The 23483-nt window shown below is 35.5% G+C and overlaps 1 protein-coding gene across 11 annotated transcripts in view; it reads right to left on the reverse strand.

Annotated features, from left to right (window-relative positions):
* The window catches only part of TCF12 (transcription factor 12), a 396768-nt gene that overhangs the window by 24255 nt on the left and 349030 nt on the right, over window positions 1–23483 (reverse strand). For 6 of the 11 annotated variants that reach the window (XM_059056243.2, XM_059056242.2, XM_067029780.1 and 3 more), the window contains 4 exons: window positions 18347–18425; window positions 10861–10934; window positions 9764–9835; window positions 8810–9016 (listed from right to left, as the gene is read on the reverse strand). In XM_059056243.2, coding sequence (XP_058912226.1) covers window positions 8810–9016; window positions 9764–9835; window positions 10861–10934; window positions 18347–18425 — 432 coding nt within the window. The remainder of the gene's footprint in view (window positions 1–8809; window positions 9017–9763; window positions 9836–10860; window positions 10935–18346; window positions 18426–23483) is intronic. The other 5 variants (XM_059056246.2, XM_059056245.2, XM_067029781.1 and 2 more) reach the window with 1 other exon arrangement.

Raw genomic sequence — 23483 nt, forward strand, 5'->3', positions numbered from 1 at the left:
AGTTATCACTCATCTAAATTTAGCAACATTTTTTGGATGCCACTTTTCTGGTTTTTGGATTGTAAAAGACTCGACAGTAGTACTGTTTCTGAATAAAAATATTTTAAAAAATTCCAGCTTTCAAATTTTATACCCACAGAGGGTTGCTGTGAGAAGCAAATGAGCTAATAGACAAAAAGCACTCTATAATCCATACAGCACTACATATTATAGCTTCTATTGTGTATCAATCAATCTGAAAACCTATTCCATATACTACCTAAAAATGTTAAAGTATCCATGAATTTGCATTTAGCAAAATACTTCTTTGTTCCAAGTAATAATAGTATTTATCTACACTTTAGCATATCCTTTTCTTACACACAGTGTCTTGTTCTTTCTTCCTCTAATTGCTTCTCCTCAGAAATTTTAAAAGAGCAGCAAAAGCAATACAAAATTAAAATAACTTAAAATAAAAGTTCTACATTGCCAGGCAACAAAAATGCCATATATTTTTATTCTCAGTTTTAATCAGATTTAGACAAGTCACAGTTAACCTGAACTGAGAAGGCACGCAAACACTACGAAGTGTTTTTAGCTACTGCAGTAGTTTTAGAAAAACTGGTTACAAATGAACCAGTTTTTTTTTTTTATTAGAAGATTTAAATAGGTTTATTGCCTGGAGTTATACATGAGAACCACTGTTTTTCAACAAATCCTTCAATCCCAGTAAAATGCCATGCTTTGAATCCCTCTTGAGTAATTAATATAGCTTTTATCTTTCATGACTTTATATGGATTTTACCGGAAGAGGTATAAATACCCCTATGCAAGTTTATCCTTAGGTTTCCTGTGAGCCAAACAAAAGAAACCAAAGCAAAGTTTCAGGCAATGCAGGTTATTGGTAGTGGATCTGATTAGAACATATCAGGTCTTCCACCCAACTTTTAAAGAAATGTCTGTCCTCTACCTTTATTCTTATCTTTAATGTAGTTTTGAAAAAACTACTTAATATATTCCATAGCTATTTTAAAAATTATTTGAGGATTAGTCATTGCTGAGAGTTAGCTGTGTCACTACTCCCTTGGATGATGATCAAGCATTGACCATACCCTTTTTCTAAACCACATAATTTCACCATGCATTAGAATCATAAAATCTTAAAGCTGGGAAGGGACCACAGAAATCAAGACAGCCTTCTATTCCGTTATCACTTTGGAAATCTTCCCTTAGACCCTTAACCTTTACTTCTGCCCTGAACCACAACCTGCCCCCAGTAAAAAATCTTGAGAGCAATCTGAAGAACTAAATCTAACACCAAGTGAAGAAGTAGATTATGAAAATTACATTTGAGAGAGGAAATTATTATTATTATTATTATTATTATTTTTTGTGGTACGTGGGCCTCTCACTGTTGTGGCCTCTCCCGTTGCGGAGCACAGGCTCCGGAAGCACAGGCTCAGCGGCCATGGCTCACGGGCCCAGCCGCTCCACGGCATGTGGGATCTTCCCGGACCACGGCACGAACCCATGTCCCCTGCATCGGCAGGCGGATTCTCAATCACTGCGCCACCAGGGAAGCCCCAGGAAATTATTTTTAAAATAGTTTGATATCCTATCTCTAGGGAATCCTGGTCATGTTTATTCATAACACATAGGTTGCTTTCTTGCTAGCTATGAACTACTCAATGATCTAATGATCTGAGAGGAAGGTCAGTTCAAAAATTGCATTTTATAAAAATAGGGTAAAATACAACAAATAGTTACAAATTCTTTGGGACCTTAGGAGTCTAGGCCTATTTTAAAGATAATATATTACTAGAATAATTTTGACTGGCTGAGGAAATCACTGCAGGATAAAGTAAAAGCTAAGATTTTTATGTCTGTGTTTATAATGTGGACTTAAAACTTCCCATGATCCTTGGTAATATACGCCAATTTTGCTCTTATCTAGTATTTTGAGCTATCACATCAAGTAAATGAAAAATAAATAGCCTTTTAAAGTTTAAACTTTTAAACATACGTTAATTTACTATATATTGTACCTGTGAAACCCATTTTATAGCTGTCAGATAATACAAACTGAATTTCACTCATTTGAGTGCTAAGTGATGATGCATCTGTGAAATTCTTATTCTTTTATTTCATGAGTATAAATAATTCTTTGATTTTTCTGAATCTCAACTAATTAAAATGTTCTATCACCTCTTTTCTGATGAGGCTTGGCAGACAAAGGATCATTATCTAAACAATAGATCTTAAGGATTTTGCTTTTCCCTGAAGGAAAATCAGAAAGGTTGCTCAATTTGTTTTGGGATATAAAATGTCAGTGAATATCTTTGTCTTTATAGAATATTACAAACTAAGTATTTTCTCACACCAACCTTGAAAAAAATTAAACCTTTAAAAAATGGCATCAGACTAGCAAAAAGTTTTAAGTTAGGAGTTTTTCATGTTAATGAAGTTAGCAGGAACTTTTTCTTTGTAATTTGATTCCCCTTGCAAATGGCCCTCATATATTTTCTGGAGAATTTGACGTTCACAGTTCTTATAGTTTTCTTTAACCCTTGCTCACCCTGGCTCCCATGTCCTTCCTTTAATCTGAAGCTACCCATTCAAATGGCTCTGTCCACACACATAACAGGTGTATAAACAGTTCTTTGTCTGAGCTCAGAGCCTGTGAGGCCAGTCAGATAGGACCTTGTTTAATTGTTCATCTCGTTAGCATACAGCTGACAGAGTGCTTCTATTGGGGGACTAGCAGGGGAAGGAAAACCCCTAGGCCTGCTATGCTCTAAATTTCAATTATTATGAAGAGCTCCGTTCCAGAATAAAAGGCCCATTCCATTAAATGACATCATCTTGCATTCTGAATCTTTACAATCTACCTACGGCCTTATTTTTGTGGGAGCATCCGACAAGGGACTTGTTTTCATTTAATTTGGCCAATGGCTTCAACACCCACAATGGAAAAATGTTAAATCTAATTAGTTGATGCGTAAGAGGTCTTGTGAGTTAAGGGACAGACTGAAAACTACTCAGTATGAACTCCTCTCTGATTTTGAATTCTATTCTAATAATTTGTTCAATTTGTACTATTCACTGAGTACTAATGATTTAAATTAATCACTATTAATCTACAGACTGAATAAAGGATCTTTATGTACTGTATTTTGTTTTACCCAAAGAGGGTTTTATGCTAAAACTTGGAAGAATTCCAGTTGTTATGATTCCTTTTGAATAATATTTCCATAAATATATAATCTGTATGGATTTCAGGCTTAAAAAAACTTGACATTTAAACAATATTGAGTTTAAAAAATAGCATCAAAACCCTTTAAAAAGCACTATAATGTGTTCTTAACGAAATTTAAAAAAATTTAAGTTGCCCACTTGGGAAAAAAATTGGTTAGAAAAAGTAAAATACAATTAAAAAATAAACTCTTTCTGTTTAGCTGAAACTACACATACCATTTCTACTGTATACAAACCTATACTAACAAAATTAAATACTGTCTAAATATAAGGTTAAAATGACTCCAAATTTACATGACAAAAAGTGCTAAAATTTTGAATAAAATATTACTCTATTTGCCTGTTAGTCTTTAATAACTGAATCTTAAATCTTTTAGAACTAGGAAAAATATAGTTTCTCTAACTGCTTTAGGATTTAGAAAACAGACATGATTTATATTTTAAATCATTATATAAGGTTGTTTTAAGTTCTACAATTGAACATTATTTGCTCTTATATGAGACACACATTTCCAACCATAGCTTAAACAACCAAAAACCCAAGCAATCCCCCCACCCCAAAAGACATGCCTGAGTTAAATTTCCTCAGGACTTGTAACAAAGAAATCAAAAGACCTCCTGGATGTAATTTTATCCTGTATCATAAATGAGAAACTTTTAAAGATTTGCACCAGCCTTCCATTAACACAAAAGCTTCTAATCTAACTTAGTTTGAAGTTGAAATCACTGTCTGAACAATAACTGAGCACTTTGTGTTAAAGATAAAAGTGCTATTACAGAGCTATCTCATCAGGCCTCAGTACTTTAGATATTACGGCCATAAGCTGATGTGATGTACAATAACTTTACATTGCTGAAACCTCTTTGTAATGCCTAAATGAAATTAATGAGTCTCATTCCTTTTCAGTTTTCCACTTAATAACATTATTTTTTTGCTGTCAGCAGTTTATTCCAAGTTTATTCTTACATTAAATAAATGGGAGCAAAACTATAGTCCGTCCAATGCTGACATTTCAATAGTTCTAAAAATCCTGATTTTGTGTTTTAAAATTTAAATGATACATCAATCACATCCTAATAGTGTCTGATAAAGCCTTAAGTTTTAATTTGCATTAAGAAAATATGGACAAACTATCCAAAATATTGAAAGGGAGTAGGAAATTAAGTAAATGAAAATGTTAACCCTATTCAAAAGTAAGAGCAAATGTTAAAACTAGGGCAGGCTGGCTACACTAATTATATGAGAAGAAGTAGTAATTACACACTTCCTAGTCTCTTTTTCTGATATAATAATCTTCAGGAAATTTAATTTTTGTGTATATTAGATAGCTAAAATATGTTAAAAGCCTTCTGTGGTTGAAACCTCATTTAATCCTAACCTTTGATGCTAGTCAAGTTTGTTCAGTTAAAAGAAACAATAGTCAAAGTTAAGTCTTTTGATATTGACTCCTATTAATATTTTTGGCAGGTGGTAGTCTTATTACCTTTGTGTGAAATATAAAAATTGTTTTCTGGAATAATGAAAAAATAGGAATTATTTCATCTATAAGACAACAAGATGGATCTACAAATCAGTAGATCAGCTGTAGATGATCTTACTGGCATAATCTTGTTATAACTGAAAATAATGTAAAGAAAGGTTTTCAGCAACAAAGCTATTTCCTTGATCAAGGAGACTATTTTGGTTAACTTGCCCATGTAGACTTCACACCACAAGTTATCTTCATAGCACTGAAGGCTGAGAGCAGAGCTCTCTGTATTACTTTTATCCTGCCATCAACTCTTATTCTTCTACTCCCAGTGCATTCTGGCTCACCTCAAATATTCCAGCTACTTCAACAGAACTCCCAAACTGCTCATTAAAACAAAATAAGCAAAAAGTTATAGTCTCCAAGAAAAAGAAAAGAAAAAACCCCCCAAAACAAACAAACAAAAAACCCAAAAAACAAAACTTGCTGACTCTTATTTCCTGCACTGGGGAGCTAATTTACGTTCTAAATCAGGGATTGGCAAAGTATGCCTGTGAGCCAAATCTGGTCCTGTTTTTTAAAATTTTATTTATTTATTTTTGTTTTTACTAATAAAGGAGGCTCTTTTTTTATAAAGTTTTATTAAAACACAGCAACACCGATTTGTTTTCATAACAGCTATGGCTGCTTTCATGTTACCAAATCAGAGTTAAGTAGTTGTGCCAGAGACCATATAGCCTGCAAAGCTGAAAATATTTACTATCTGGCCTTTTACAAAAAAAGTATGCTGACTCTTCTCCTTTAAATGGTAGGACAGAAAGTAACATCATATTTAAAACCTGGAATTAGGACGGTGACCTCTAGTAAATGCCCACAAAAATTCCATTATATCAAAAATTTTATTTGAATGTTCTGTGGAGTTCCTGGAATGGTATTTATGTTTAGTAGACCAGTTCTACTCTCTGCAGAAAAATAAATGAAATGATGAAAATTAAATATTTTTGAGAGGAAACTGACCTTAGAAATTGTAAATGGCGATATAGAATTGCTGATAAAATAATATTTCTGTGGTTACTCTGTAATAATGGCCATGTAACCTCCATTTTTAGGGGTCTAAAAATACTAATTTATGTTAATGCAGAGGAAAAGTATATAAACTACCAGAAAGTTAAACAAGACAAAAAAAGAAAAGTGATTCCAGAATGTAAAATTGTGTTATTTCTTAGTCATGATCAGTTAGAAAACATGGGGGTGAGATAATAAAAGCAGAATAACTCTTAAAGATGGCTGGCAATAGTTACAAGATGTCCCCCAAATCACACACCCTCCCAGAATAAGAGTTGATTCCACATAAGTAGGTACAAAGCATGTAAGCAAGGCTCCTGGCAGTACTGATGCAAGCCCTCAGACATGAATAACAGCCACCAGGATAAGAGTTTTCCTCAACAATATGCCTAAGACTTAGCTGGGGCAGTCACTGGCTGACTGTGATCTTCGTTTCATTCCATTCTTTGGTCTTTCTGCTGAAACTGAGAACTGAGTACTCACTCACAGCTAAGAAGTTCATTTCAGAAGGATGGGAGCTGAATACTAACTCACCTGACATTGTCAGATTTTGTCAGTTAACAACTTTTGAGGGTAAGCCTGGCAGAAACCTCTGCATCTCCACCTCCATTAGTGACTGGGGAAGGGGTGGATATAGTAGATGATGTCTGGCAGACTTTTCGCAGCTGTGTCCTCTAAGAAGGTTATAAAAACTGAAGGAAGACCTTGATAGACAAACTCAGCAATAGCTTGGGCTTAGTTGCTGCAGCACTGATGCTGCTTCTCAGACTAAGCCAGACTCACCTCATGTTTCAGAACTCTCTTTTTCTAGATTACCTTGAATTATTTTTCCCTTTTAAAGAATATCTCTGGGGCTTCCCTGGTGGCGCAGTGGTTGAGAGTCTGCCTGCCGATGCAGGGGACACGGGTTCGTGCCCCCGTCTGGGAAGATCCCACATGCGGGGGAGCGGCTGGGCCCGTGAGCCATGGCCACTGAGCCTGCGCATCCAGAGCCTGTGCTCCGCAACGGGAGAGGCCACAACAGGGAGAGGCCCGCGTACTGAAAAAAACAAAACAAAACAAAAAACAAAAAAAACAAAACAAACAACAAAAAAACCCAAAGAATATCTCTGGCAGCGCTGAAGGCAGCATATTCCTTGTGAATATAATGGAAGCTACTTTTTTTTTTTTTTTTTTGGTGGTACGCGGGCCTCTCACTGTTGCGGCCTCTCCCTTTGCGGAGCACAGGCTCCGGACGCGCAGGCTCAGTGGCCATGGCTCACAGGCCCAGCCGCTCTGCAGCACGTGGGATCTTCCCGGACCCGGGCACGAACCCGTGTCCCCTGCATCCGCAGGCGGATTCTCAACCACTGCGCCACCAGGGAAGCCCGGAAGCTACTTTCTTAATTAAAAGCTTCAGGGCAGTATCTAATATTAGAAACAATTTTTCCCTCAACAAGTTCTTTTAAAATGCACTAGGTTTTTACATGGCTTTGGAGGACTGGATTTTGAAAAATCTCTTTTCCAACTTATATCCAAAGTTGGTAAAAACAACCTCCCAAAGATAGACGTTCCATTTCATATAAATTCTATATTTATGTGGGAGGAGCCAGAGATATATCATATATTGAAGCAGATAAACTGGAGAAAGGAGCAGTGGGCTAGTAACAATGAAGAATTAAAAAAATGATTAAGAGGTGAGGACTAAGAATTGCAAATACTGCAGCTGAGACAAGCTTAGGATTCAAACATACTGATTTTCAAGTCATTCTTTTAAATAAGGATAAACAGTATTTCAGCAAAGAAATAATTTATACTTGCAACAAATACTATCTTATTATACTGTTAAAATTATTTTTATTACTGCCACTAATAGTGATTACAATATTCCCTTTTATTTCTAGGAATTCAGTAATTTAAAAATGTTTTCACATTTATTAGTTTATCAATAGCAACAAAAGCTAATTTAAAAGGAGTCAATTTCAAGATCTTCTGATATTAAAAAACAAAAACAAAAAACTGGTTGTTAAGATATGTGGGCATCGTCACCTATGTTGCTGAAAACACTGTTCTTAGGAAACCAGGCAGCCTTGTTTGATGTTTACTTCAGCAACTCCAGAATGAATATAAATGGCTGTCTGATATATGAATGTGAATGTGAAAATCTGGAACCAATCCTATTTTACAGAACATAAGACTTCAGCATTTGGGGCACCTAATTATTGCGATGATAGGTGAGTTTTAGCCTTGATCACACGGCTTACAGCTAGAAATCTGCTTCATAGGAGAATATTTCACGGCATGCAATGAATCTTAAAAACCATGCCATAAACATGCAAACACATGGTTTCAGTTACATAGCAGATTCAAAAAGAGCTTCATTGCTTTAAAACATAATTTGTATATAAAACAATGTAAGATATTCGACAAAGAATTTTTGATGTGCATGGCTGCAGAATTTTACTTTTTTCCTCCTTTAAAGAACTACCACGTTTAAAAAAAAAAGGGATTGAACGATTTTACTCTCTTCAGGGATTAATCTAAAATTGTTTCCTTTCATTGTCACTTAAATTACAGTCATTCTTAAAACTACCCCACATTTTTCCTTCATTTGGGAATAAAGCTTAAATTTGGACCTGTACAAATAATATTACATTCGTTCTACTATTGAAGGCTGGTTCCAAATTATAATAAACAGTTTTTCTAGACCAGAACCCTTGAAATTCAGTCTTGCCTTATTGCTTTTGATATTAAGACTTTCTACAACTGTTTCAAGGCAAAAACTGTTCTGCCAATTATTACATCTCTGGAAAAAAAATCCAAGTTTAAGCTAAAATGATCTCTGTAGAAAGTTTCTGCTTTTTGCACATGGTCATAGTAGGATTTTAAGGGCCAATGCTCAGCCAATGACCCTGTCCAAGACAGTAAAAGAAATTCTTAAAAGCCACTCTACCTTCCTTCCTTACAGAAAGAAGTAACCTCTCTCCCAGAAAGATTTCATGAAAAACATGTAGGACAATACGCTTTAGAAGTTATTTCAAAAAGGATGAGCACTATTTTACCATTGAAGCAGGTCGACTGCTTGTAACAAGGCTTGATCCACCATAGTTTGAATTGAGGCTTCCAATTGGTGCAGTATGGGATGGTCCCAATAAACTGTGTATATCACTGTGACCAGCAGGCAAACTGGTAGAAGGTCCCACGGCATGGTTCCGCAGCACATGGATAGCATCATCCAGTCTGTCCAAACGATCCTCCATTCGAGACTGCTGTAGGGATTGAAAAAAGACATGGAGGTTACTGATGTTATCTATTAAATTCATTAAACTGCTATGTTTCCTACTTTGGGATATAGGGAAGACAGCAAGTGAATATGCAATATCAAGTAGCTTCAAAAGAAATTACCTGTACTACGAATCAACAATTAAAGAAAGGATATTTGTAGACTATGCTAAATTAACAAAGCTTCAGAAGCAAATCACTGCTTCAATAAAATCTATTTACCAATTTAGCATGAGGTTATTTCTTTTAGCTTCTACAAAGGCTGAAGGCTACTCTACTGTGTCTGATACTCAATTATCATTGATAAAAAAGATAACCTGTACTTTAACACTGATCTTTGAAATGAGGGCAATTTGGGGGAGGGTCTTCAAATCCATCAAATTTAAGTTGTAATTTTGTTTTAAGTGAATAATACCTATCTGAAATGGTGACCACATCCAAATGTGCTCTTCCACAAAACTGATGAAATGATATTGTCTGTCTGTGAATATACACATGCCCCATACACAAACATATTAGAATTTAAGAAAATAAAAGCACATGCCAGTAGAGCTCTTTTAAAAAGAATCACACTCAACAAAAGCCTATTCTTACATATTGTTACAAAAACGAAAATAGTCATTGTTTGATTTTAAAAGACTCTGGAGTCTGTACAGGCTTGATGATTTTAAATGGATAATAGAAAGTATAATTAATTGAAACACAAAAAAGGCACCATCTAAAAGAAATAGTACCTCACAGACATCCTTTAAGAAGGACATTGCATCTTGCAAATGCTCGTGAAGTTGCTGCTCAACTCGATTTTTCTGGCAAAGTCAAGACAGAACAGGAGGCAAAGCACAGGTTAAGATTAACTCCAAAAGAGATGAGGAAATAGCTGATGTGCATGTCAGCATAATATGTTAGTAAAGTTAACACGGAGACCTGCAAGATCTACTTGTATTAAGGTATAAGAAGGCTGGGATTTAACAGCAAAGTTATAAGGTTAGCATCTAAATAGCACACATTGCTTATATTTGCTTATATGTGAGAAGTAAACTTTCCTTCAATTTAAAATGTTCTGTTAGTCACAGAAAAAGAACTTTTCTATTTGCAACCTGGAATTACTGAATGATAGCATGACTTAACATTCCATCAAGTCATCCTTATTTTGTTTTTATAACGCTTCGTAATTCTGTGGTAAGCATAGAAAGGCAACAGTAGTTAACATCCTACCACAAATTCTTCACGCTCAATACCTAGACAGGCTCCTTTATTCTACTGCTTTGTTTGTCAATGGTTTTGCTTATACAATTTACATAATACATTCTTTTTAAAAAAGAAGACATGGGAAACAATATTCTTCCTGACAAAAATGACTGATGTTACATTTAAAAATTTTAATAGAAATGTAATAAACTATACACAGTATCGTCATATAAGAAAGAATAAAATAGAACCATTTTACAGTGCTGGACTAATTTTCTCTTACTTGGTCTGTGTTTTTTTTTTTTTCTTCTTTAAATTTCCTTTACATGTAAACATAAAATTATAGTAAAACTAAACCCTAGATCTGTCAAAGAAACAAAAATCCCATAACACTATTTTAATACCAGCTGTCCTGAGACCAGAAGCCTGATGTCCCAAAACAGATGGTAAAAGGCACACCCAATGTGTCTTATATAGTTCAACTAAATCAGGCCATTTGTTAGCAAAGAATTCGTGTGTAATGCTATCCTACTGTTTTTTCATTGTTACTCAAGATTTTCTGGAAAAAAAAAAAAAAAAAAAAAAAAAAGAACTCCACACTATTAGATAAAAGAGACCTTGTATGTTTCTCAGAGGCTCTTACCAGGGAGTGGAGTGAGTTTTCATAGCTTGGGGATGAAGGAGCTTGCCCTCCAGGTCTGGGCCACTGACTGGTACCTGTTAAAACAAAACCCCAAAGCACCCATACACCTTGGTTAACTCAGTGATCTTGATAATGTTCTGAAGGAAAGGGTAAAGATATATTGTAAGTGTGCATAAATTTATGTGAAAATTTTTGTTCAGTCTTCAGCATATTACTGGCTACTGATAAACCCAACACATTAAAATTTTTTTTCATTATTAATAAAACTGTGTAGGGAGTTGAGAAAAAAAACTATACTTTAAAACATAACTACATTTATGTTTGCATGTTCTTCACACTCTGTCCAAATGCACACATATCTTGAGAAAATGTACTTAAAATACACATAATTTAAAATTCTGTCCCTCCCCCATATTTTTAGTCTTTATGATCATGCTATTAATGACTTACATTAATATTCACCTGATTCTCTACATCATAATTTGCTTAACCACCGTTACCTCACTTCTAGACATTTTGGTTGCTTTCATTTGGCTATTATGAATAGTAACTGAATATCACTATATTATGAATGGTAATACTGTGTTTTTTCTTTTGGGGAATACGTCTAAGGATAAATAGCATTTCTAAGTTAAAAGGTATGAACATATTTATGATCCTTAATTCGTAAGGCCAAAACTGCTTTCTAAAGGGTCATGTTAACTTGTGCCTCCAGTAATGCACAAATGTACCAATTTCAAATGATTGCAAACACATTTAGGATTATCTGCTAAAAATTTTCCCAATATAATTTACACCAAAACATATTATTTAATTTGGAAAATATCATCATGAAAATTTTGTTAAATGTTGTTTACTCTTCAACTTTAGAAAAGTGGCAATATAATAAAAAAAAGGAGACAGAAAAAGCAAGGATACAAGTTCAGAACAGAAAGAATAAAAAGGAAAAAAAAACGGAAGAAAAAAATAAAAGGATTAATTCATTCATGTACTGGGGAGAATGCAGTGTTTTAAAATAGCTTTAGGGACTTCCCTAGTGGTCCAGTGGGTAAGACTCCACGCTCCCAATGCAGGGGGCCCGGGTTCAACTGGTCGGGGAACTAGATCCCACATGCATGCTGCAACTAAGAGTTCACATGCCTAAACTAAGAGTCCACATGCCACAGCTAAAGATCCTACATGCCACAACTAAGACCTGGCACAGCCAAAATAAATATTAAAAAAAAAAAGCTTGAAATATCCAAACTAGCTTTAGAAAGAAAAAGACAACGAATGATTGAAAATCTTTACTGTTTCATGACTGTGCATTTGAAAGTAAGTTATGTATAGAAAATAATGAAGACCATTCAATTAAATATATGGTTTTGTTCTTAACAAATCTTCAGTGACAAACTGAATTATCAATATATTAGAAAGCTGAAGTTGGAGAATGTTTACTTAATTTGTCTTGTTTATTGCTAAATGAAATTTTAAACTATGTTCCACCAGAGCTTGTTGTTGCAGGTTACTTTGCCATATTTAGGAAACTAAAAACTTATGGTAAATTGGAACTATTATAGTTCACTTTAGCTGAGTAGCCTAGTAATTGTATTCTTATTAATCATTTACATTCTGTTAAATTGGATACATAGATTCTTAATAACCTGATTATATTTCACAGTTACATGAATACTGTTGTGATTATACAAAACAATTTTAAATACTAAAATTGTAAGAAAAATATGTTATATACTTCATCAGCTAACAATTTTTTTTTTACTTGTAAGCAAACTACAAATTATTCTGAGTACCATTAAAGGCTTCCTGCTAGACATACAAATGTAATCATAACTACATAAATTATGGACAATCTAAAATTGCCCACTGAAACAGAAGCCTTGTGGGCTAATTTTATAATTAGCAAGTAGAATTTATCAACCAGAAAAATCCAGTAACTGACTACATGAAGAATTCGTATAAAAACAACTAGTTAACACTTTATCATTGATTTCAGTGCATCGGTGCTTTCCAAAACTGATGTAGAATTGTGAATTTTTATGTGGATAAGAGGTTAATCATGATCTATTTTGAAAAAGACCCAAAATTATTTTTAAAAGTTTCCCTTAATGTTTACAATATTTTATTTTCAATCATTTTGCTCCATTTCCCCCAACATCCTTGGGTGATCAGCCTGTGACAGAGCCTGATTATTACATTACTGAATTTGTGTGGATTATTAATACAAGTTTTATATTTAAACACCTCAGAACTGTTAGCACACATCTGCTTTGCAAAACAGGCAATTTTTGTGGTTCTTCACTAGCTTAGTGTTGAGGAATGAGATGTGTGCACAGAGTTACTCAGGTAAGAAATCACCTATATTCATTATTTTTTTGATAGTGACATGAAGTAACTATGCTAAGGTCTATCTTCAAAATATACTTTATTAAACTGGAAAAATATACGTAACTCAAACCTGTTTTGTTTTTATTATAGATTGGGCTGCCCCATTGTGATGCACTTGATTAAAATAGAACACTGACATGGTTAAATCACTGTTATCTGTTTGAACTTCATACTAATGCCACGTTGTATTTCATGGACTGAGCATCTTAAACCCCTTAGTCATTTCAAAAATTCATGCTATTGGTCACAAAGGGGATGGCTGGATAGACAGACAGACTGAGTTAGCTCAACGGAAGTTAATACTATGGCTGGTAAAGCTCAAAAAAGGGCATGGAAGTTTAGTGGATACTGGGAATCCGCAGACCTGCATTCTGGCTGATCTGTACTATCAATTAATCTTGAGTCCTGACTATAAAATAGGCACTCACAGTTTTTTGTTTTTGTTTTTAATTTGCCTTTATGAAGCAAATGAGGTAAAAGATATGAATGCACTCACACTGAGCCTAAAGGTCTTTTTGACCATGAGACATTATTATTATTTCTTCCTGATGATAGATCTATCATGTAATCAATGAAGAAAAAAGATACATAGACTTTTGTAATTCTGGCCCACTGACGGCTTATTAGCTATGGATGAGAACTTTGGTGTTGTGAATGGAATTCAAATTCTAGACAGAGACCATAATGCTATAGAATACCTCTGACACTAGACAGATCTGCATCTTTGTCTTTTTATAAAACTAGTACATGAATAAAATATACAAATTTATTTAGAATCATATTGGTATCTTTATCTCTAGCTTGTAATCACCAACTGCAGCATTATTACACAAATATGGAAAAACAAAAGTACAAAGGCTAAAAACCTACGGGGTTTCCCAGAGAATAGGTTATTTCCCCCTCTTCCTTCCCTGTCACCTGCTATTTGGTGGTAGACATGCACAGACGTTTTGGGCTTATACTACTTCCTTCTGTTAGATAAGGGCAAGCTTTCAACTATTTATATAGTTAACAATTTTTGTAATTGCCCTGAGCTTTTTAGTGACCACCCCCAAAAGCTAGCTGTTTTTCAAGGATTATAATAAATATACTTGATATCAAAATTTATTGACTATTTCCAGAGAACAAGTTAGCTGACAAGGATAAGAGAATCGAATAATTTGGCTAGAAAATCTGGAAAGGCTTTCTTTATCACTAAATCTAAAATTCACCCAGTATTTCTGATCTGTTCTCACTCTGAGTGGGATTCAGTAATATGCCACCTAATAAAATGGGTTAACAAATTTAGAGACTAGATAACATCATTTTGCATGGCTGTGAGAAATTCTTAGGACTATTTACCATGCATTTTCTTATTTTGTTAGTTGCTTCCCTTTGTAATCTCACCCTAAACTCAAACTTTCATGAGATACCCCACACTTGGAAAAGGTTGACTAATCCTAAATGTAGCATTGAATGCTTTGCTTTCCACAATCTGGCCCCAGCCAACCTTTCCACTTCCAATATGTGAAGAGTTCATAATCAGTCATCTCAATGACTCTGGATGAACAGGTCATGCACTTTCTTACATCTTGATCTTTGTCACACTCTCTTTTTTTATACTCAAAGTTCTTTCTCCCTTATACTCTCTTCATGAAGTACATCTGGAGAACTGTAGTTTAGAGTAAATTCTGACGGTTCTATTTTCATGTGTTTATCTCTATTTTCTCAACTGAATTGAAAACTTGCTGAAGTCAGGTAACTGCTTTAACACCAGGCATACTGACAGATGATAAATATCTCATTGATGAAATGAGCCTAAACTGAGGAATCCTTTCTCCCCTATCTCCCCCCACTCCGTCTTTATTTTTATTGTGCATGTTCTGAAGATTGCTATTGAGTACTGCAATTATTAAACTTTTATTCATTGATATTCTAGAAGGAGGTAAAGAAAGGCAAAGAGTGGTTTTGTCTGCTTTCCAAGTTCCCTTAGTAAACACATTCTCTTTTTTTTTTCTTTTTCACTCTTTACTGGAGTATAAATGCTTTACAGTGTTGTGAGTAAACACATTCTCTTAACTCAAATACTCATGTCTTTTCTCAAAGGACAACTGTATTAGACACAGCCATACGTCTACCTTGCTGCTAGAGCCGATTCTGCTCAGAAGGTGGGGGTGTGTGTGTGTGTGTGTCCATCCTTTCCTACTGTGAACCAAGAAAGAGTAATTTTATTCTTAGCTCTTGGGAGAAATCCTAATGACTAAGACAAACATGGTGGTCCCATTTCTGTTGAGTAACTCTGTTAAGCCCAGTACTGGTCAATGAATCATGAGGAAAAATCTGTTGAAGAGGCTTCTGGAAAAAGATTCTTAAAAGACATATAATAGATGATCCTTTTTCTTACATGAGACATGGTTATGTCCATATGTGGTACCTTCAACTGCTGTCTTGCTACCAGCCTAAGAAAGAATGCAAAGAAATAGAGCAGGAGCCCTGACTGGTCCAGGAACTTGCCCTGCTATGGGCTTTATACAAGATATCCAAAATCCCCTTATTATTTAATCCAGTCCAGACAACAGTTTCTCTTCCTCTCAGCCTAAAGTATCCTAACTAAAACAATATCATCATCTCAGAAGCTTCTTTCTCGCAAGCATTTTCTATGCGGGAACGTTATGTTCTTAGTCTGAAAAGTTCCCAAGGAAAATGAGCAGGATTTAAACAAGAATGATGAATGCCTTAGAAACTGCCTATGTCGCTTTGCACCTGTGCAACTATTCTTACAAGGTCTGTCCTGCATCTGACTGATGCTCAGGCATAAGGAAGAGGGCAAGTGTAGAGTGCATATAGGGAGGGAGGAGTTCTTACTCTAGATGATAGGCTCCTGCCACACAAGGTACAAAATAATTTGTACATATTCTATAAGAGCTCTTGTTTGCTCTTTTTCATTTTTCCTTTGACTGTGAATACCCATTGCTTTCCCTTTTTCCTCCTCCCTTTCCATGTCTGCTCTGCCAGTCTGGGGTATGTGTGTGTGTGTGGGGGGTTGGTTATAAGAAGAAAACACTAGATACAGGAGATGAGAGACAGAGATGCATCTGTATAAAATCAGTCTTTGATGCCATTTCAACAGGAACGTAGAAAAATATTTTTCTTTGAGTATGACTGCTGAATTGAAAAAAGAAGCCTATTAATACCTTCATTACACAATTTAACATTTCACAGATTTTCATAAATCAGCTGAATTAAAGGTGGAAAGAGGATATCATCCATTAAATAGCAAATAAAAATGGAGGAGAAGGGAAGGGTAAGCTGGGACAAAGTGAGAGAGTAGCATTGACATATATACACTACCAAATGTAAAACTGACAGCTAGTGGGAAGCAGTCGCATAGCACAGGGAGATCAGCTCGGTGCTTTGGGACCACCTAGAGGGGTGGGATAGGGAGGATGGGAAGGAGACGCAAGAGGGAGGGGATATGGGGATATATGTATACGTATAGCTGATTCACTTCGTTATAAAGCAGAAACTAACACATCATTGTAAAGCAACTATACTCAAAGATGTTAAAAAAATAAGCAAAAATAAATAAATTCAAAAAAAAATGGAGGATGAAATGCGAGATTTTACTTTGGACCATTATATTTTGAAAAATGTCTAAGTTTCTGATTCTTCATTTTACTGATATCCCTGCTTTTATCTTACTGTGCTGGGCAGAGGAGAAGAGGCAGAGGCAGTGGGAACATACAGTAAAGGCCAATATAGCTACCTGAGATGAGAAAGTGAAACAGGCTGTGGCAAAAATGACACTGATAATTTTAGTAAAACTCTGCCAAGAGGGTGAGTATGGTTAAAGTTACATCATTCTTCCTGTAATTTCATCCCTCTGTTAAACAACAACTTTAAGTCAATGGGTCTTTCATAGTCCTGTCTATGTGGGGAACAGCTGTTCAACTTTTACTAGACAGCTGAAGCCATGGTGTCTGAGAAAGAGGCAGAACCCACTAATAGCTGAAAGCAGCTGCCAGCAGTTCATCATTTCCACACTGGAATGCTTCTTAGGAGAGCCACAAGGCTAAATCACAGAGCACAGGTGATAGCCAGGGCCCTGATACACCAGAGCCTTGATTTTCAGAAACCCTGAACAATGCAAAAAGGCTTCACAGCAACAACAACAATGCCACATGGACTGAACTAGTGACTTTGATCAGGAATAGAGAATCATTTCTGAGGTCAATGGTTGGAGGAAAATGGCAGTTTTTACACGGTTGTCTAATGTCTTTTCATTAGAACTAATACATTTCTTCTTTAGCATGGTTTTTCTCCAAACACTGCTCAGGAAACACATTCCAAGTTTTATAGCTTAACAGATCAGATCCAAGCATCTTCCTGTAATTTGATTTATTCCTAATAAATCAAAAAATTCCTATTTACAATAATAACAGTTGTATCTCAACAAATTTATACTGTAGTATAGTATCTGGAACTTGTTAAAGCTACTGTAAAAAAAAAAAAACAACAGGAAAAAAGCAATGCAAATCTGAATACTTATTTAACTCCACTAATATTCATACACATTCACAAGTTCTTTTCTTTAGCAAAGATCCCTACATTATCCCCAAGAATTTATAATATATATATATGAAATAATAACTCAGTGGACTTAAAAATAAAGACAAACTAGTGCAGAGTTTTTCATTTGAATTTTATACATGGTATGTGGGAAATGCAGAGAATAAGGAAGAAAGAAGTTATATGTACTTCTAAATAGGTTATTTTATTTTCTATGTTAGCTTATCAAAATTTTTGATTCATCTCCTTCTCTATATTTTACCTTCATCCCAATTGCTTAGCCTTATTTTTTATCCTGTTATAATAATTGTTCTTAGAAATTATCACAAATTATTTTAAGAATCAGAGAAGATAAGAACAAATAATTCAAACAGCAAATACTTCAATATTCTCCAAAATGAACTCAGGAGAAGGCTCTGTTTACATGTTTTCTCAGGATAGAAATGATTTTTTTGGTGGGAGTTTTTACTATATTTTATTGAAAAATAAACTGCAAATATTTTCAAGTAGCCCCATGCATGTTATCAAGTAGTTAGATAAAACAAAAGCCTACCTGTGAGAGGTGAGGGTGATCCAACTGGTGTTGACGGATTTGATGGAAAACTACTGCTGGTATGGTCAGGAGAATAAATCTAACCAGAAAACAAAAGATATACACATATCAATGTGACAAAAGCAAAAATATAAATCCATTTGCATGGAGTTATTTTTATAATCTAAGCTGCCACCCTTAAGGCTCAGAGTGAAAAACTGTTTAATCAATTTTAGAACTATTCCATTACATTCCAAACTGGGGCTATAGAAGCCCCAGTTTAAAACTCGGATTAAAAAGTATCATATAGGGGGCTTCCCCGTTGGTGCAGTAGTTGAGAGTCCACCTGCTGATGCAGGGGACACGGGTTCGTGCCCCGGTCTGGGAAGATCCCACATGCCGCGGAGCGGCTGGGCCCATGAGCTATGGCCGCTGAGCCTGCGTGTCCGGAGCCTGTGCTCCGCAACGGGAGAGGCCACAACAGTTGAGGAGAGACCTGCATATCGCCAAAAAAAAAAAAAAAAAAAAAAGTATCATATATATTCTAATATGAGAGGAATAAATAGATCACACCTATTTCTTTATTATCCTAGTTGAAAGTAATTTAAATTGCTAATTGCTAGAACAAAAAAGAGAAATGATAAAAAGAGAAGTGACTATAAAGTCAGCAAGTCTGATAAACAATCTTTCTAGAATATACCATCTAAATAAATTTTATTCATTAAAAAGAATCTTAGGAAACTGTTATCTTTTGAAGAGAATAGTCCTTAAAAATAGTTTTAAAAGTCAAAGAAAGTGATTTTTAAAAATAGTTACCCCTTATTTCTTTTAGAAAGTTGTTTAACTACATTTTTGCCAAATTTAGCTAATGATGTGTGAGTGTTGTAAAAAAATCAAACTTGCTTTCAAAGGATATTTTGTCTCCCTTGAAGAAAGTGAAAAAACCCTGAAAGTTCTTAAAAAAATGTTCCCAAAATAATCTGTGGACTTTACCTCCTAAGAGGATAACGTATCTGGATGCATAAATTTTGGTATTTTGGCTAAAGGTTTTGTTGCAACACTTTATTTCACACTGCTAAAAAAAATAGTGACAGAAATTCATTCAAGTTTACATAATTAACCAATGAACATTTAAAAAGTCTCCCTGGGCTTCCCTGGTGGCGCAGTGGTTGAGAATCCGCCTGCCGATGCAGGAGACACGGGTTCGTGCCCTGGTCCGGGAAGATCCCACATGCCGCGGAGCACCTAAGCCCGTGAGCCATGGCCGCTAGGCCTGCGCGTCCGGAGCCTGTGCTCCGCAATGGGAGAGGCCACAACAGTGAGAGGCCCGCATACCAAAAAAAAAAAAAAAAAAAAAAAAAGTCTCCCTAATCCACGCACCAACGGTTCCTAGGAACTCCTCTCTAGGACAATCACATTGCTAAAACAGGCATCATAAATCATCTTCACATCTCAGCACTTAGGGCAGACAAATCAACTTATTTGAAGAAACTGTGGTCAAATATTTGAAATAGGAAAACTACTTGTCGGTGCAAAGTGTCATCCAATAGAAATAATCTTGCTCTGAATAAGTTTAGAGCTCTAATAAATTTAAAGAGGCCCAAATTATGGCATATATGGGGTCTCAGCACTGGTTTTAAAGACAGTATAATACATTGAAAAAGTCAGATACTGGGACAGGCTCACGTAAAACAAAATTCCACAGGTCACAATCATCAAGTATTAACAGCTTTCATTTTTAAAAAAAAAAGAAGATAGCACCAATTAAATTTTAAGCACTGACTACAAATGAGTATATCTATACCAATTTGTATGATGTTACTAAATTGTAACTGGAAATCCCTTTAAACACCAACTCTTTCCAAAGAGCCAGATCTAAAAGTTGTATATTCAGGTTGGAAAGTCATTTCATTTTATTAAAAAATTTTTTTTTTGCCACACCAGGCAGCCTGTGGGATCTTAGTTCTCTGACCAGGGACTGAACCCGGGCCCCCAGCAGTGGAAGTGCCGAGTCCCAACCACTGGACCGCCAGGGAATTCCCAGGTTGGAGAGTCATTTTAGAAAAGCACAGTTATCAAGAAGACTTCAAACAACTTTATGGGAAGACTTAGTAATAGGGAAGTAGTATGCTATAAGATCAATGTTGTTGGTCTTAAAGTTGTCAGAGTTGTTACCCTTTAAAAGTTGTTACTTTTCACACCTGTGAAAATTAGCTAAAGGTCACATTTTGTTTCCTAATGGCTTGCATACATACAGTGATTTACTTCAACCAAAAGTAAATTAGGTAACATCACCGAACTTCCAACAAAAACGTATCTCAACATACCTTTTTATTTTTGTAAATCACTATTTCTCATGTTTACGATTCAAATAATTATAACTTTCATGAACAACTGATGCTAACATATGAAATATGTCTTGACTATAATACTGGTAAGGCAGGGAAGGGTTGATAACACTGATGGTGGATGGCTGAGGAGTGAAAGATGTTCCATTTCCATGCAAAACTTTGATTATCATAAACTAGACTAACTTGCCGACTTTCAATTTCCTTGACCGTATGAATTAATGGCATGAAAGCAATGGAGAAACAGCATTCCCTGTGTATCATACCTCCTGCTTTGTTTTCTTCATACTGCTTACATTAATTCCTAATTGTCTAAATTTGTTTACTTGTTTATCATATGTCTCTTTCACCCTTTTCCCTAATGAAATGTATGTTCCAGAAGAGCAAGGACTTTGTCTTATTCAGACCAATGTGAATTACACAGCAGCTGCAGTAGCTTCCGATTCTACAACAGTGCTGGTAAATAAATACTTGCTGAAAGAATGAATGACATCTTCCTTGAAAGAAGTCAGCATTTGAGTATCCCTTTTAAATCCTTGGATGTACAATTTTTACCCAGGCTCCTTCCTTCTTTTACTCCCTTATACAGTTCACTTAATGTAGGTTTTCCGAGAGCTCCAGTCACAGTTTTCTTTTCTATTTACCTGTGTTTCCTCTCTTTATAATACCATTCTTTACAAAGTATCAACTATGACATCCCTGTGAATGACTCCTAAGTTGACACCTCTATGCTCCTACTGGTTGCTGGACTTCTCCATCTGAGCATATCTTTCTTTCATCTCAAGCTCAGTACGTCCAAACCCAAACTTTGCATCACTGCCTCAAGCTTCCCACCCTTCCCATCTCTACTGTTCTGTTTCCTCTATCTCAGTTAGCACCAGTATTCTCAGGGTCACCCAAACCACTCTCACTCTCCCCTCCTTTCTCCTGCTCCTCTACTCTTCCCACCATAGACATCAATGCTCACAATTCTCTGTAATGTTTCTGGGATGGATATACATCATTCTCACGGCCATTACACTACCTTAAACTTTTACTAGAACTTATGGCTGGACTATTTAAGTCTTTATATTTTTAGTTACTCCCTGCTCCTTTTATCCCATACATAATTGACTGAGCTATTGTCCTCAACCAGTTTTGAACAAATGCCATATAGCACTTCCTGTTGTCTACTAAATAAAACAGAATGACATTTGATGTATTCCATTATCTGGTTACAAAAATATCTTTCTACCTTATAACCTACATAAAAGCATTATATCAAACAAAATATTTTTTTCATTTTTCTGAATACAGCTTGTCCTTGCAAAAGGTCCTTTCTTTTTTTTTTTTTTTTTTTTTTTTGCGGTATGCGGGCCTCTCACTGTTGTGGCCTCTCCCGTTGCGGGGCACAGGCTCCGGACGCACAGGCCTAGCGGCCATGGCTCACGGGCTTAGTTGCTCCGCGGCATGTGGGATCTTCCCGGACCAGGGCACGAACCCGTGTCTCCTGCATCGGCAGGCGGATTCTCAACCACTGCGCCACCAGGGAAGCCCAAAAGGTCCTTTCTTAACTTCTCCCTGATGGAATTCTGTAACACATCAAAGCCCAACTTAAATGTAACCTCCCCACTTACACTCATTTTCACTTCCCTTATATTCTTAGTGTAACCTGTTACTTCTCTTTGGTATTTTACTTCACACTATGCTCTATGTTACCATTTTTCTACCTTCTCTCCTTGACTGTAAGCTCTTTGCAAGCAGGGACCTTATACTGTTCAACATTGAATCCATCACTGTCTGTCACTGTTTTGCACAAGTAGGTGCTCGATATTTTAAAAAAAAACAAACTTGAGCGATTAAATTGCACTTGAAATTCGCTACAATACTTTTTGATCAAAAAGCAGAATTCAGTAAATAGCACTTTATCTCAGCATTTATATAGTGGGGTTCAGTAACAGGAATACCAAGGGGAGAAAAAGATACTATTATAAAGATGAATTCATTTACAAATCAGTTTTATGGTATAAGTTTTGAGAACAACAATATGGTAAGGTTCCAATATTTCTGAGAATTAGTGTTGATGTACTAAGCTGTCCATACCACATCATTAGGCAGGTATGGGCTTCTGAGGATATAAGCAGACTATCAACCCTTATTTTCCCTGATAACTCTGCCATTACAGCTAAATAATCCCTAAGCACGTGAAGGACTGGTGACAACTTCTTTATCTCAAAGAAGGAAGTTTATACTTTAGAGTCATTCTGCAATGACTACCTTGCAATGACTAAGCAAAATGATGTTATATATAAAATGGGTGTGGGCTCCTAAAAATCACTGTGAAAACAGGAGCAGTACCAAAAGCATATCAACATATAATTTCTGGTGTTTTTATCAAAAGCACCTTCTCCATTTGTATAATAAAAGGTATTTTCTCCACTCACTCATCACATTCCCTGGTTCTATTTTGCCCTAAATTAAAGTGATGACAGACAGAATTGTTACTAATACTTTTCCTGAACTGACAGATAGCCTGGCAAATTACAGGACTTTTTCTTGTCCCTTTTACTTTCATAAAAAGAACATGTATGTGGGAAGGGAGCAACAACATTAAAAGAGCAGAATAATACAGCCTTTTAGATCACAGAATCATGTCATTAAACTTCACTTCTGTGTATTTATTCTATTACTAAATGACATACAAACTATACTTATTCTATAGAAACTGTTGTGCTACTTTAAGAAATTCTAAACATAAGGTTTTATTTGACAAAGAGCATTCTAAATCAGGAATACATTACTTTTTGTACTTTCTGACCTTAAAGAACTCC

The sequence above is a fragment of the Kogia breviceps genome, chromosome 3 (assembly GCF_026419965.1).
Source record: "Kogia breviceps isolate mKogBre1 chromosome 3, mKogBre1 haplotype 1, whole genome shotgun sequence".
NCBI classification, from domain to species: Eukaryota; Metazoa; Chordata; class Mammalia; order Artiodactyla; family Physeteridae; genus Kogia; species Kogia breviceps.